The sequence below is a fragment of the Haliaeetus leucocephalus genome, unplaced genomic scaffold (assembly GCF_000737465.1).
Source record: "Haliaeetus leucocephalus isolate CR32 unplaced genomic scaffold, Haliaeetus_leucocephalus-4.0 Scaffold153, whole genome shotgun sequence".
Lineage (NCBI taxonomy): Eukaryota > Metazoa > Chordata > Aves > Accipitriformes > Accipitridae > Haliaeetus > Haliaeetus leucocephalus.
This window is the reverse complement of record NW_010972589.1, coordinates 412,501-429,654: the sequence shown is the minus strand read 5'-3', so window position 1 is coordinate 429,654 and position 17,154 is coordinate 412,501. Positions and strand designations below refer to the sequence as shown.

Genomic DNA, 17,154 nt, shown 5'->3' with positions numbered 1-17,154 from the left:
CCTGCAAAACCTGATTCTGTTGTTATCGCCAGCTCTCATGAGACACAACTGCCACCAATGTGAGAATCGGTCCTTCTCCCCCTCTCTTTTCTAATCCTTGTTTTGTAGTCTATTCTGGAGAAAAACAAGATTTAGTGGATAAGATAGTAGGTAATAGACATTTAAGTGGCTAATAAATATTGCCCAAAGAATATACATGTACATGCTAGATGGCTCTTGCACCTGATGAAAGCAGGCTTCAGTGAGTACTAATAGCACGATAGGCAAGAACAGGCAGTAGCAAGTTTGAGCAGATCCTGGTGAAAACAATATAGTTATTATGGAAAAAGTATTGTGATCATATCTTGTACAGGAGAGGTCACTTGTGTGGGAGACCGTGTCACTTGTCAGTTGGCTGGAGACAGAGACTAATTTCCTTTTCCCTTTCTCTCTTTCTCCTTCTGTGCCTCCCTCCCTCATCCTCTCTCCTTTTTCTGTATTCTCCAAAAATAACTGTTGCTGCCAAAGGCAGTATATGCCATTAGCTGTGGACCCCATAAATACATCTTAGTGCATAGTTTATCTCAACATCCTTTGTGCAACATTAAGTAATGTGTTTAGTATTTGTCAGTTTTTTCTTTAGTTTTATTCTTCCCAAAGAAAAAGCATGTGCAATGGAGTGTTTAGTAAACCTTGAGGGAATGGCAGAGGAGGAGGAAGGTGTTTTGCCTTTGAATGGATGTGTTGCTAGGTATTTCTAATAAGGAAGGCTACATCAGAGAAATGTAATTATATGCGGGTGAGGAGAGGAGTAGGTTAGACATAGTTCTTTGTTCCTAGAAGAGACTTTTTCATAGCCTCAGGCCAGAAAATGTTGTTTTCCATGTAGTACTCCTTTCAGTCAGAGGAATAAAACTGCCAGCTACATCCTTCAGCCCATGGTGTTAAGCATTTTTTCACATAGCATCACAACAGTGAGTGTCAAAGATGAGGACCAAAACCTGGAATTTCATCTCAGATGCTGTGGAAGCCAGTGTAAAGAGCAGAACTCAGGTCTGACATCCCTGTTTGAGTTGCTAAGGAGACACAGTGAAACTTCTTACTCTGGTTGTGTTTTCTTTTGTGCAGTAGACTTTATGGCCAGCTACAGTACATTGCTATAGTTCTGTCAAAAGATAATCAAAAGATAATCAAAACATCCTAGTGATTGTCAACCAGGGTTTTTCACTCTCTCAGGCAACCGGGGAGAATTGGAGGGAACATTCGTCTTTGACGGGGAATCCAGAAACTCTCCTTACGCACCAGCTGCAAATCTGTGCAGTGTTAAAGGAGGCTACACCAATGGCATGGCTCTCCCTCTCTGCCCATCAGCAATGTCTGTATTAGTTGGTATCAGTTCCACAAGTTGCCATAAATGCATTAAGTGGTAAGAGTGGGAGTAATGTAGTTTGTGCTGGGGAACAGGAAGAACTGTGTGTCATCTGTGAACTGCTAGTAATTCTCACTGTTTCATCAGCTCACCTCATCTCTGGAGGCGTTGACAAGAATCTTGAAGTTGCCTTTTAATTGTACATAGTTCATCCTCCAGAAAGCACAGAGTATTCTGACCCATTCTTCAACCTCCCCCTCTTGGCTATGAGATGAAAGTATCTTGTAGCCAATCTATCAACAGTTACAGAACGACTTGAGATGCTCAGAATGGATATGTGTCATCTACTTACTTATAGGAGGTGATGGTGCTTCTAAGACTCAGTTCCACCCCTGGGCTGGGTAGCGATTATCCCAAGTTTTGAGTGTCAGCCTCTGATCCGATCAGCTTACAGTTGACTTGCTGGCTTGCTTCCACTGTGATATTTCTTGGGAATTTGTGTTTGAGACCAGGCATCATTTAGACACATGTTGTGAATCTAGCACTGGCAGCTTGCTAGTGGTTGAACCAGTAGTGTGTGAAGGAAGGAGAGAGGATTCCTTATCTGAATGATTGATCACCTGTTTTGAGCAGGAATGGTGTCAGTAGTTTATGAATTTCTTTTCTAAATGTGGCAGGTCTTGGGTGAGATTCACAAGTCTTGAATTACGACTCCTTCAGAGTGACAGTTGCTTCTCCATGACTAAAAGGACTGAATTCTGGGAAAGCTTCTTAGTCTTTGGTTGGTGGTACAGATGAAATTAACTCATGCTGTTTAAGACTTCCTGATCATGAACAACCTCAGGATAATAGCTTGGTGTGTGTTTCTGTTCCATAATAATTACCTTGTTGTCACACACTGTTACATTCTGACACCTAGGCTGTTTTCATACTGACCACCAATAAAAGCTGGCCCAAAGACATCCCGTTGTTCAAATGCACATCTGAAGCAAGCATTTCTAAGCCTTCTATTTAACATTTTCCGCCATTCCAAAATGCATCATTTACTCCTTCACCATAGTCTTGACACAAGAAAATACAGTAAGAACAAGACCGTCCCTATTTGTGACAGGTTTGGTTTTTTTAGTGAAATATTAGTAAATACTGTGAGTGTATTGTATGCTTAGGATTTGTTCCAAATATATGTATAATATATATTTTTAATATGTGTTTACAGTGGCAGTTTTATAAGGTGTTCTAATATTAATCTTATCAAACATTTTAAAACAAGACTAGAAAAGCTTGATAAAAAATTAAAGACTAGTAAAGCTTTTCATAGTTGAAAGGAGAAATCATCTACTAATGAGAAAAAAGTAACTTTTTTTTTTTTAAATGAAGGCAATAAAGCCAGAGGGATTTGGGAGGGGGGGGGGACGAAGTCATAGAAACATAAACCACCTGGATCCCTATGCAACACGGGAGTTATGTAAGGGAAAAATCTGTTCCTTTATTACATAAAAATGGACATGTGTATTGCACACACACACAGAAGGAAAGGGAAGGAAGAAACCCTCCTGTACTTACCATCTCCACTGACATTCCCACAAGCTCAGGGTGTTATTAGGTGGGCAAGGAGAGCTGCTGTGATGCACAAGGCTGGATGGGGTCCTGAGGGGATCTGCGTTGGGTTCCCCCATTTGCCCACATATTTGGCTATGACCCTCACTCAGAGCCTTTGCATTGGGTAGCTCTTCAGATAACTGTGCAGGGATGAGACTTTCAAGTCTTTGGTAATGGCCCAAGGAGTTTATGGACACAAACAGACAATTCCGTGTCCAGTTTTATCAGGAGACGATCAAGTTCATCCAGGACTGTCTGCAATAGCAGCACCTGCTGCTGGCCCCAGAGAGGGCAACAGAGGCTTCAGAGGAGGGTGAAGCCATGTCAGGCACCTGCCACATCCATGTGATTAGGCAGCCAGCAGTGCAACCTCAGGAGCACGGGTGAGGCTGGGGAACTTGGCTGAGGAAACGAGAAATGCTTTGGTTTTCACTTCAGTCCACGGGTGCAAGTTTCCAGAGGAAACCTCTGATAGTGATTAAAAGCAGTTCTTCTCCCATGGTGGATGTCTTTCTGGGCAGAAGGAGGAAAAAACCCACCCTGTTCTCTTGCCTAAAGGGATGGCAGGAATAAACTAGCCTTTCAGGCAGGAGGAGTTGCAGTTTGCTTGAAAGTGACTTCCTTTTCTTGAGGCATCAGAAAAAGATAATGCAGGATATAGAGCTGCCTGCTATCGATTGGGTTTTTTCACCCTGTCCATTAGACCACAATGCCTCCTTTGTCATTTACAAACTATGCAATTTGTTGCAGCAGCTGTACATGAAGGAACAGGAGAGAAACAAAAGAATTGCAGCGGGGGCAAGAGAACATGCTAATGATCACCCAAGTTTTGCCATAGCTGCCTAACCTTTTCTTTCCTCACAGGAATACCCAATGTCCTGGTGTGCAAGCACAGTGTCCCAGAGAAAGCAACTGCTCTGTATCATGATTTCTCTTGCCTCAGGGTACATGAAACTCTCCTGAGATCTTCATTTCTGTCTCTGAATAGCTTGGGCTATTGGTAGCCACATACTGCCCAAATTTTGGTTCTACAATCGTTGCCTGCATTTAGTCGCCTCCACTTCCCTTTGCTGCTGTGTGGCACAGGTGGTTGGTTGCATCATTTGCTCTTTTCTTCTGGAGGTTTGGTAAGAGAAGGGGTAAGGATGTTTAGGAAGGCAGCATCCTTCACTGCAGGGAGTAACATCTCTCATTGAGGGATCTGTGTCTCCTCATTACAGCAATGAGAGGATTAGGACCTTCTAAGTGTCAGAATTAGTTTGCTGACTTTCATTGAAGAATAGCTGGATGGAGTTTGTCTTAAATTCAGAAATTCTCCACATGGTGGTTTCAATTTTGGGGTATAAACAAAACACCAAAGCAGTGTAGTCTGCGGGTTCATTACCGACCTTTGCAACAGTACTTATACTAAATTAACAGGAGATAGTTAAAACCAGGTTGCTTTCTGTTTCGGATTCACTGTGTTGTTTGACAGGGAAAGAGCTTGCATAGCCCAGAGCTGCCAGGCATTTGGAGGAAATGCTAAGTGACTTTCAGAATGATGAATCCAAACTTCACAATGTTTACCATTAGTGTCAGAGTGCAGACTCTTGCATTAGTTTCCTCTAAGCTAAAAAGTTAATTTAAGAGACAAAAATGAATTGATAAAAAACAATGTCAAATCAATACTGGGAATGGAGGAACAGACTGAAAATTGAGCTTGGCCTCAGAGTGCAAGCAAAATATTTGAAATTTGTTTCTTGTTATTACATAACTGCTTAGAGCTGTATTCTGAACTCTGTTCCCTTTAGAAGAGCTGGAGATATGACAAGGCATGTATAGGAATTTCCTTCAAATGATGCTTGTCACATTTTCAGCTTGAACTGTGGGAATTGCCAAGGTCAGAACTGGATCTTGGTGGGTAAGTGAAGATAGAGAGTTTTATGTAAAATGGTAAAACTGTTTTTTTAAGCCTGTGAACTGGGAATGGCTTCTCTTCTCCTCTCCTCTCCTCTCCTCTCCTCTCCTCTCCTCTATACTGTCACATGAACAGATTTAATAGGTGCAAAATTGTTTGTTCTTTCTGCTTTCCTACTTCCTAGGAATTTGCTAGTATGTTCTTTCCTTTGCTTTGTTATCCACATCAGCCAATGACATGTTAGTGACTTGCACATGGAGTATTTTAATGAGCTTTAGATAGTTGCTGAGAATCATTATCCATACATCTCAAAATGCATTGCAAAGGTAGGTGAACATTCCTAGTTGCAATTTACAGTTAGCACAGAGAAGCTGAGAGGCTGGCCACAGGCACAGATTTTTCTCCCCTGAAGTAGCGTTTTATGCTGCTTTGGTGCTTATATAGTGTAAACTTCTTCCAGAAACCAATCACATGAACATAATGTTTATCAGGCTTAAATAATCCTTTTCCCAAGGAGAGGAATTATGTGCATAGTGTAAGGGTTCATATAGGTCAGGCCTTGTTTAAGCATGCACATTGAAAAGTGTTAGTGTTGGAGGATTATAAAATTAAGGAAGTGCACCTTGGGCGTTCAGGGGAAAGCAATGAGGTCTCTCCAGTGTAGTTCAGTGTTGAGGGGAGGAACACAGATCCTGCCTCCTATTTTTTTCTGTCTATTTGATATATTACAGTTGCTTTATACTATACAGACAGCACAATTTCTCTGTAGGAATGCTTGCAGTAAGTTTGGAGACAACTGTATGCTAAACCATTTTGCCAGACAGCAATGTGTAAGGATGCGAGTGGGCAGTGGTTTTGCCTTGCTGTCAGATTGCTCTCCCAAATATGAGTTTATTGCACTCTGTCTTTGTGTCACAGAGCGCCCTCTTTGCTTGGAGAGAAGGGCTTTTATTTCTTAAGCCTGACTGCTTCTCTTGAGTAGAGAAAAAATGTTTATGGAGGATTTCCCCTGAACATGTGGGCCTGTGTCTGCCTGTCTTCTCAGTTGGAAAATTCATTTCATGAGACAAATAATTGAGCTGTAGGCTAACTGGGAGAGCAAACAGATGTGCTTCCTGCAGTTGGAACATTTTTTTGTCTTTTCCCATTCTTCACTCTGTCATCTGTCTCCAGTAACACAGTGATGAAAGTACTCCTCCTCCCCTGTGCAGAAAAGGTCTCGTATTGCTCCAAAGCCATATGGTTTGCCTTCCCTTTTTTGACATTTGACAAAAGCTCTAAGTTTGAAATACTTCAGAGACATCCAAATAATTGCTGCTAGGCAATGGTTTGAAGCTCAATGAAATCGCTGGGGCTGTTCATAAAGTAAAAATAGTTTTACATGCTCAAACACTTTGCTCAGATCCTATGTGAATGTCTTCACTATAGACAAAGTATTGTAACACTTATGAAGGTCTTCACTATAGGCAAAATATTGTAACATTTAAGACAGATATGCTTCATTTCAAAATGTCATAATGGGAATTTTTAGATAATAGTTCATCCTGGTTCCCTTTGGAGATACATTCTTTATGTTACCAAACATCACATGTTTTCTCCCAGCACTTGAAAGCACCTCCCTGAAAGAAAACAGTAACGTTCTTAACTGTATTTAATAACACACTACAGATACAAATCTGGATTTACAAATGCCAATAGATACTTGCACGTACAAACATACTTTTTACTCCTGCAGTAAGAGGCATGAATAATATTGTAGACTTTAGAGGTCAGGGTCTGAAAGCTTGGTCTTATCAATCTGCCCAAAACCGGAGGAGGGCAGAACATTTGAAGTGGAAGTCAGTAAGACTCTGGGAGATGTTATGATGGGAACAAAACAATGTATCTCAGTAACAAGGTAGGACTATTTTGCTGTAAAATTGACTATTTGTAAATAAAACTATTCAGAACATTTTAAAAAAGGGGTTTTAATATATTCTTAGGGATAATTTTCAAATATATCAGTAATTAGATAACTGCATCTTTGTGCACATTTTAGTGATTTTCTTAACTTTTTATTTTATTATCAGACTTAAAGGAGAAACTACTGCTCTCTTTCAAGAGACTGAGATGATTTCTGATCAGAATTTCTCCAATCATGAGTTTAATACAAAACACCAGTGTTACTGCATAGGCAGTTTTGTAGTTGATACAATGCATCAGGTTGCTCCCTCCATTATTTTCATTTGTATTAAATTCCCTCTTTTTTTATCCTCTTAAATGATCTCAATCTTGCTTATGTAACACCTGAACCTACAAGACTGGAAGACAACACACGAATTTGGATCTCTCTCTCAGTGCTGTGTCCACATGTATGTGTTTTAAGACAGATGTTTGCCCTGAGCCTTTTTCTATTAAGATCATTCTCTGCATAGTTAATGGTTTTCATTTTTTCTTCTGTGTGCACCATTATTTGATAGGATTTAGTCAACTGTGGAAATCAGTGCCATTTTTGTTAATTATTCAATTTGTACATAGGTTTTCCTTCAAGCAGTGACTGCTGTTTTTCACAGGTACAATGGGAGTGCATTAACCCCAAGTACAAAGCAAAGAAGAAGAATTACAAGAACTCAGGCATTGTCATCCTTAACCAGTGCAAGGTAAATACATGTTTTACTCTTTGGCTGTTTCTTTACTAAGCTCTCAGCAATATATTTTAATGGTGTTTGGAAACACAGACAACAAAGTGGAACTGCCTGTAGGATAGCAGTGGAAACTGCTCCACTACAAAAAGTAAAGACAAGGACTTGAATCCCAAAGGTAAGCTGACTATCCCCAACTCTCCTCTTTCATTACTCTTGCCCTGTCCCTGCTGTTGTGCAATGGAGTAGGCAATACTACACTCTTATACCTACAGGCTTGCCAATTGGTCTTTTGTGTGTTTCCCTTCTAATCCTTCCATCATTTCTACAAAATTGCTCTTGTTCCTCCTGAACCAATAGCAAAATTTCCACTGACTTCCCACTGAGAAGGAGCAGAGCTTGGTTCTACTTTTGATGTGAATTTTCCTTTCTGCAGTTTTATAATTTTGATATTTTCTCTGTTTACGTTTTTGTTTTCTGTCTCAAACTATATTTAACGCTTTCTTCCTTTACCTTATTTTCAATTGGTCCCTTTCCTCCATCCAATTTACTTTTTTCAGGCAGTTCCCTGATGTTTTAGCAGTACACAGCTAATTTGAATGTCTTGCTTTCTTGTCTGCAGATCCACAAGATGCATTCTTTCTTAGATTATATCATGGGAGGCTGCCAAATACAGTTTACAGTAAGTGTCTTACTTCTCTAACTTGTTTTAAAGAAAGGGAATCCCCTTAGATACCGATTCATTACTTTCACAGAGAAATGATTCTTACATGCCATTCCTTGGTAAATTATTAAGGTCTTCCTGCAAAATGTATTAAGCCCAGAAAATAAAACTATTCTAATGCAGTAGGATTTTTCTTGCACATGCTGACTTACTTTTATGTTTTGCAGCAGTGGCAATCACATTGCAAAAAGTAAAGACAACTTCATACAGGGGTGAGAAGCTAAGGTGGTGTAGTCCCACCAATTCCATCTGAGCTACACCCAGTCCCAAAAGCTGGAGAACTGAATTAGCCCCTTTGACAGTGCTGACTGGCCTTTGGCTTTTGAGCCTCAGTTTGTTCACAAGAATTTCAAATAAATTCCCTTGTTGGGACTGTGTCACAGGGGGGGATTTCATCTCACCTTAAATGTTAGATGCCCTGTTCATCAATCCTATGGGCCAGTCTTCCTTTCCAGAATGAGTCCTCCATTAAAGCAAGTTGTTTCCCCTCTAATGGTGCCATACAGAAAGTCACAGGCAGAGCAATAGTCCAGCCAGGGACCTCTCTCTGTCAGTCTGGGGTAAATGCTAGGGTACATGCTGACGTTTCATACCTCAGCCATAGCTACCAACAGTAAGATGGCACTACAGAGGGACACAGTTGTAATTTAGAGCGAATTCAGAAGCTACTCAGTTCAAGGAACAGGGGATTAAATGATTTGTGGAGCTCCCCATAAATAGAAATACAATATTTTGGACTTCCAAGTAATCATTTTTAGAAACATTTAATGCTGCGTGGTTTTGATCTTTTCTTTTTCTTTTTCTTTTTTTTTTTTTAATTGAATCTGGGAAATAAAAATAAAAATTAAAAAAAAAAAAAATCAGTATTTCCCGTAGCGTAGGAATACAGATTGTGTCTCGGTTCCAGTCTGGTTTATATGACTTCTAGTTTTATGCCAGTTACAGGGATAAAATCTAGTGCTCCAAGGTAATATTCTTCTTCTAGAGATCTTTTATTTTCCTGTAGCACCATGCCCTGTTTCTGCTCCCAGGTATTAATGTCGTGGTATCAGATATTGGATGCTACTGAAATGTTCCACTTCACTTTTTCCAGACAAGCCTTCATTTTCCAAAAAGCTTTAACAGAAAAAGAAAGATTTTTTTTTTTTTTTTGTCCCGACAGAAAGTTCCGGCAACAGCAGCAGCTATAGACAGTAGTGGATTGTCTTCTTGTGTATGAATCAGCTTTTTGAGGTGTAAAACATGCACTTTGCCAGTACACCTCACAAACTCATTGGATAACACCCAGAACTGAGGACCCTGCTTTTGGTTTTGAAGGAAATACCTACTGTAGTGGACAAAGATCTTTATAGCTGTCTTTTCTCAAGCAAAGCATTCTGTGTAATCACCTCTCTGCCTTACCCAGCTTCTTCTGTTACCCCCACATGCCTGCAATGCCCATTTCTCCTCCAAATCTGAAACTCACCAATCCCTGGAAACCCCTTTAATTTATCTTTCCTGACATTTCCTCCATAAAAATATGACTGGAAGAAAATTATCAAATGGGTTCAAGGTCATTAGCTGAAAGACAGTAATGTCTTTAAGTAATATTTAAAAGCCTTTTCTAATCAGGGCAGGTGCTTAAGCACATGCAGAGACTGGTTAATATGCATTTCCCACAACTCTGGCTCAAGCACAGGAGCACTGTAACTATTAGAAAGTGTCTAGGGATATACATATTATGATGTTACAGCTGTGCTTTTCAAACTCTTTTTGATTCCTCCTAAATGTTTTCCAATGGAAGAGCAAGTCCTTACACAGTGCACTGAAGGGTTGTGGCAATTTGCTTGCCCTTTATTTACTTGAAACAGATTTCCTATTAGTAGGCTGTGAACCACAAGTTGGAAAGTACTGTGTTAAAATGCATTAAAATGGATAGTATTGCTTCTACTATATTTTACTATTTTAATATTTCATTTTGCTGAAATGAAACAAAACCATTGATAATAGGAAATTTAGGTAAACTCATCTGCAAGGACGGGCAGTGAGGACATAAAGGAAATCAAAGATCCATTCTACTGTGAACCGCAGAGATCCCTGAATTACTGCTGACCTCAATGGTAAATCCACCAGCTACAGGATTGTGTAACCTCATCGCTATCAGTTTTCAACTTACATGGACTCAGGGGAAGCCGTTGTGGATGTCTCTGTGCCTATAGCTCTGTTCATGCATAACCTAGTGATTCTACTTAAAGACTCTCCGCATGTTTTGCTTCCTCCTGTCTGAGTTGCACCAGGCCCCAGTGATGATAGCAGACAGGTTGTAAGATGTGTTGCTGCTTCCAGAAACATATCAGAGATTCTGCAGTGGGCACTGAAGCCAAAGGGTGCAGCCTACAGGGGAGATATTCAATGCTCCCTTGCTTTCTGCACACATCATATAATCTCCTTTTCACAAAGTCCTAATCTGGTTAATTCAGACCACTGAAATAGAGGAGGCCTATTCCTTCCACCTTCCCAGATTTCCATTTATTTTAACTGGAATGGATCTGGAATTGTTTGAAACTCTCCTGGTACGTGGTGGTGGTGGTGGTGGTGGTGTTGTCCTAATGACATTTCTATTGAGTTCATGCTGTGTACAGGCAGTATGATGCAACTGTGATTTGAAAGGGCACTTGCTGAGGGAGGGCAACTGGGATGCTAAGGATACATTTGATAACAAAAAGCTGTGGTATGATGTACCTGCTTATTTAAGGCACTAATGAAGGCTTTGGTAACATCATGCTGTGTGTTCTTGGGATACTTTGTACGTCTATTGTAGGAACATAGTTTGTAGTTAGAAAGAACGTCTCTGAAAAACGAAAGTAAACTTCTTCTTTACTTTAAAACCATTTATTAAGAAGCTTTCATCTATAGAGATCAATAGTGCTGATTCCAGTCCGCTATTTTTATGCACTGCTTATTGCAAAACCCTGTATCTCTTATCAGTGTTGCCTGCTGCAGAAGAAGTGTTCAGAAGTTGGCAGTGCAAATGGGTCTGTAGTCAGAAGACATTTTCATCACTTCAGGAAATACAGCAGAAAGGATGTGTAACATGCATAAAGGGAACTGTAATAGAAAGATATATTGGACAGATTCTCTCTCAGGCAGGTCACGGTATTGGGCAGGCTGATTTGTTGCTGACAGATTTAGCAGGAGGTCCAAGCTATGTAGGATGTTTTTAGCGCAATGAAAATCACCCTTTTACAAGGCTGAGGAAAAAAAGTACTAAGAGTGTTGTTATTGCTATGTTATGTTCTTATTTAGATGTGGGAAGATGACTGGTACATCGGAACTGATACATTTAAAGATACACTGATAAAAATCAAATGTACGCACTGTAAGAAAGATTCCTACTTTGCTGCCCACAAGATTAGCTCAGTTGTGATATTAGCCTAACTTCTGTGACTTAGTTTTACAACTCCTTATCCTAGGTATTTGCACAAGACCTTGGTACTGCTGGGTAATGTTAAAAGAGCAGACCTCTGCACTGTTATTTTGGAATCATGGCAAGTAACACTAGCCACAGACTTTTTTCCAAGCTCTTGAAACCCACTGCTCATTCCTACGCTGTGCTCTTCTTTTCAGTTAAAAAGCATTTAGCTGTTGCTAACAGCCACAAAGGAAGACTTGTCCAGTTCTGTCTGATATGTCACTCAAGTCTTGTTAATGTCTGTTTTGAGATTATCAGTAAAAACGCCTACTTTTGACAATTTTACAGGAATGCCCTTTGTTTCTCTATCATACTGTGACATTTTTGCACTTTCTATAATCAGAACAAAAAAATAAGGTTAAATTAATACCAGAGAAAATATACATCTTTTTTAAGAAAATACACACACCTTGGCTAAGGTTTTTCAAGAACAAGTGTCCCAAAACTAAGCTAAAGCATACAAGTGTCTATGGGTTTACTTTAGGTTTCACAAACCACTACTGTTTCTTTCTTCCTCAGTTACGTACATGCATAGAAGTGAGAACGTGAGAGGTTTCCCATTGATTTATTCAAGTTAAATCAAGCTATCATTTTTGAAAAAAGATCTATGTGGAAGACAGACTCACTTCTTCAGTGTATAAACAATGAGTAGGGAAGCAGAGGTGAAAGATTACTTTATTTGCAAGCCAAATCAAGCTCCTATCTCCTGACTGAAATGCGAGGTGGTGGCAGTTCATAGTTGATCAAGGCGACGAAGGGATTTCCAAGCTAACTAGAGCCCAGTGAAAAATATTTTTGTTCAGCTGAGTTAGAGGTGGAAAATCAGAAACAGTGGGGAAAAGCCATGTTGCGTTGAGCCTGTATGATTTTCCCTTTTAGTTTTTAGCAACGAAAAATAAGTTTCAGGAGGACTGTGTCATTTTTTTAAGGGAGAATGAAAATGTCATGTTTCATTTTCATTTTATAGCTGCATAAAATAGTCTTCCCTCTGCTCCAGCTGGGGAAGCTGCACATTCACAGAGGCAAGCTGGGACTTCCAAGTTCTTTTTGGAGCCTTCTGCAAGGCCCTTACCTGTCAACTCCACTGTAAAACTGAAAACTGAACTCTGTGCATTTGTCCATTGAATATCCAGGTATAACGGGTTTTTTGGAGGAAGAGTTCATTGGACAAAATCATAAGGAAGTTTGTAACTGGCTTCATTGCCTCTATGAGACCCTTTGGGTTTCTTGTTGCTCCTTTTAGGAATTCCTAGAAAGCAGCAGCACAAACTCAGAAGAGGGCTTTCTGGTCCATGATAGTCATATCACAGGAAGATGTGTGCCAGAGTACTTCACTTCAGTGAGAAGTATAAAGAGCATTTTAAAAGGGTGAAATGAATTTTAAGAGGATTCATTAATATTTGCTTTTGCAATGAATGCTTCCCACAATCTTCTCTAAGCCTTTTAAACACAAAAATCTGTGCAGGGTTCAAGCTTTATTTTTACCCTGCAGCTCACCTTTAAGCTTGCTATCATCTATGAAATTGGGAGGGTTAATTATTTAATGCTTAGATGTTTTAAAGATAAAAAATACCAGACAGGCAGTATCTGCTGCTATTACTACAGCAACAGTAAGGTTTAAAATAGCTAAGAATCGTCCCTAACTGGAGTTTTTAATTTATAGTTTCAGTAGGTTTTTTGAGTCTCTTGGGATGTTTTTGCTGCAAAGCTTTTATGTCCTGAACATCACCTGAGCTGGAATAATTTAATTAAGTATGAGAACCTAGAGATAGTTAATTGGATTCATTTGTATTAGAACATAGTTTTCCACATAGAATAATAATGCAGTTCATTTTTTTTTCCTAATTATGCCATTTTAGTTTTATTATCTCTTATTTTATAAGCTGGCATTTACTTTTAGCCATATTTGTCAATACTATCCTAATTCAAATTTGATGAAGTACACTGTAAAATAACATTCGCTTTAAGGCTGCAGTCTCTATGGAAAACTGTTTCTGGTAGATATATGGTTCGTGAGGGTATACTTATGCCCCGAAGAGCTCCACAACATACTGACTTTTCTTCTTTTCCAGGTAGCTATAGATTTCACTGCATCAAATGGTGATCCTAGAAACAGCTGCTCACTGCACTACATCCACCCCTACCAACCCAATGAGTACTTGAAAGCACTGGTAGCTGTTGGGGAGATTTGCCAAGACTACGACAGGTAAATAACCACATTTGATAACAAAGTTGTCTTTAGAAAGTGTTTTCACAGTGTGAAATCAATGACTGCCTGTTGCCAGCTGCAGTAGCTCAATGTTTAGACACTTAAGAGAAATGACTGCACGTCAGAAAGATAGTCTACCTTAACACACTTTTGAGTGGTTTAGATTAGCTTGATGGTAATGAAAGGCCCGGCTCTTGGCTGTTTGGCTGGTATGTGTGTTAAGTTTCAGGCTTGTATTCACATGCCAAAATTGCGTGTTTGGGGAGATTTTTCAATGTGTGTTAAACTTGAAGCCTGTTTTGCAGATGCTGATAGCATCCTTACTGATATGCTTGGGAGTCTGGTTCTGTCCCATCCTACGGAAAAGTGTACAGAGATGTTGTATTTGAAACTGGATTTGTAGTTGCCTAAACTGCTTAGTGGCCATGTCTATTCTTAGAAGTAAATGTGTGGTCTTTTTCAGTGTTTTCCTAGCCTGTTGAATATTACAGTCTCTTCTAAAATAAATATTAAAAGATAGTGATAATGTGTACACATAACATGCCTTTAAATAAATGAACAAATGCAGGTAATTCGGCCAGATATGCTTTGATTACATTATGTACTTCCGTTGCTTTCAAATGGGCTGCCTGCTTCTATCAAATTAATTGTCCATTATTAGTCTAATTACCAAGTGCATTTCCTTTAAATAGTCTTTCTTTGTTGGTGAGCTATAGTATCTTACAGAATTATTCTTTCTAATCTTTGCACGTGTAATAGACATCCACCCACCACTTTGCCGTATGTAAATACCAGATCTGAAAAAAACAATGGTATTTCTAGGCAAATTTGAATTATACTTTGTGTATAAATTGTGAAGTGACTTAATGCTGTGCTTTGCATGTTACATGTCTCATATACCAATTAGCCTGCTCAGAGGCACTTCCATTTGCATGGTAATGAAATGTCTTCTCAAAGAAGAATGAGGAAAATACTGCCCTGATACAGTTTCTGTAAGAATTTGATGGTCACACTTAGTCAATGAGTCTGAGAAAATTAATATTTTATTGTAAGTGAGCTGATAAGTCCTCAGTGATTACCCAGTAATTTAATAATTACTAGCAATAATTCAGAGGATTAATATACTTCAAAATAGGGAAAGGAATAAAAAGGGCTGGTTTTTGCACACAGATCTTTTTATTTTATCACTTAAGGTGTATTTTTTAAGAAAATGAAATAGTTAAGTGGCACAGTCCTTCCTGTATGGAAATATTAATCCCAAATCAGGATTCTTCTCTCAATATAGCATATTCCAATCCATACAAAAAATAATGGCCAGTCATTTTTTAAATGAAGTCATCAGTGTCATTCAGTTCTATTGTGCTGCAGAAAATGCCTGTTGATGCTAATCAGCACAACTAAGGTTGTATGAGCTATGGACTAGGGCTGAACAAAAGACAGAATTTCTTTTCCCAAGGAAGTGTCACCTTTCTGGCATGTGTTTGGCCTGTCCATACTCTCAAGTTGTGACAAGATAAATATATTCCCATGGGCAAGTTGATTCAACATGGTCAGTGCTTTCTGATCAAAATGTCAAGTAAGGAGCTTTTCTTTATATTTGCACATTTTGAATCCACAAAACTGGAAATGAAAACTTACAATTTTCTAAAGAAGAAAAGAAATTAGGAGGAGCAAACCTTCACACAAAATAATCTACAGGTTCTATATAGGAGTTCTTTTTGTGTTTAGTTGCAGCCTTGAGACGTATGAGCATATACGACCTATAAAGCAAATCTGTATATACAATTTAAAGAAGGAGTTTCAAATTCAGTAACAGTCTGAAATGTGGCACAGATCCATAACTGCGGCAGTGAGCCCAGTTGTGCTTCAAATACTGGAGTAGGATTTCTGTTTCCAGGTTAAGAGCAGCCAGAAGTGAAAAGAGAGGGACCTGCTGAACCTAAGGGCTGTTCAGAGCCAGAGTGTCATCATTTGCATTGGGGCATGTCTTTAGTAAGATTAAAATACGAGACCACAAAGATGGCACCGCTGTTACCTGAAGTTTTATAGTTTTTACCCATCGATTATATCCAATAGGCAGAACTGGCTGATTTCAGTCCAAACCAAGGAAAATGGAGTGGTTTTCTTTGGGTCTCAGGATTAAGGTATTTACATCAAATGAAAGAATAGTTGGAATAAAGTAAAATCTGTTGTTTGCAATTCTTTTTGCGTTCCAGTAGCACAGCTGTTGAATGCTAAGTACTTTTGCTACACTTACATACCAAAAGACTGCTTTTTAATATTTTTTTTAAAGCCTATTGCTATTACTTAAAATACTTCTGTAATTAGCAACATTCAGATTTATTTGTAATTTGGGAAGAATTGGATTGGCAAGTGATATATAGAGACACCACTCAAAATCCAAAATTTTCTTTTATATACTCTACTTAGTTCTGTCGATCAAGTCAAATCTTCTCATAATCTATATTTCTGTACATATCAGCCTAACATAATGTATTCCTAAGTAATTAATGCTCCAAATTAAGTGCTGCCTCACATCCCTTGATACAGTGGAATAATCCCTGCTCATCCAAAAGCCCATTTATCTGTATGGTTCAGAAATTCCTGAAACAGTTCAATGAATAGCACCATTCTGCATAGTTAAGCACGAAAGAATAAGATTCATTCTTTCATCAGCAGTATTCAGAGAATGAGAAATAGACTTTGATTATTATCCGGATTGTAGAAATGCTGCAGTCCTGTAGGAATAGGCCAATCTGATAATGGTATGGGAAGTGGAAGAGCTGTTCACCTGCACAAAAGACTTAATACTTCATCTGTATGGCAGAATTGTTTCAGGCTATAACAACATATGTCATAAGAGAGAAGATAAAGTTTGTATGTGATATAATCAGTGGCTAAGCAACAGCAGCAAGGGATCATAACAGAAGGAGGAACATTCATTAGTTTTAAGGAATTAGGGTCTAAAATGTAGTTAGAAATACTGGAAAGAGGAAAACACATTAAAAACTTATTACTGAAAATATTTGGTATAATAAGCAGACACCTCCATGGAGAAGAATTTATGTTAAGATAAATGACTCATGAATGTTTAAAGATGAACTCATGAAGCAATAAGTGAGAAATACATATTTCCATTTAAACATTTTCAGAAGCTTTCTTTTATATTAAGAATTATATCACTGGTATAATTTTACCTTGAAATTGAGCAAGTCTACTCCACATTTTTGTATCATAAAGAAACATGAAAATGATGAAAAATCATTGAGTGCTGAAGTGTATAATATTAACAGGACCTGCTTCTG

General features: G+C 38.8%; 1 protein-coding gene across 1 annotated transcript in view; it reads left to right on the top strand.

The window, feature by feature from the left end:
* CPNE4 (copine IV) overlaps positions 1 to 17,154 on the top strand; it is a 192,940-nt gene that overhangs the window by 140,946 nt on the left and 34,840 nt on the right. Inside the window, exons 8-10 of the mRNA XM_010562021.1 lie at positions 7,397 to 7,483; positions 8,088 to 8,147; positions 13,713 to 13,846. Of these exons, the coding sequence (XP_010560323.1) occupies positions 7,397 to 7,483; positions 8,088 to 8,147; positions 13,713 to 13,846 (281 nt within the window). The remainder of the gene's footprint in view (positions 1 to 7,396; positions 7,484 to 8,087; positions 8,148 to 13,712; positions 13,847 to 17,154) is intronic.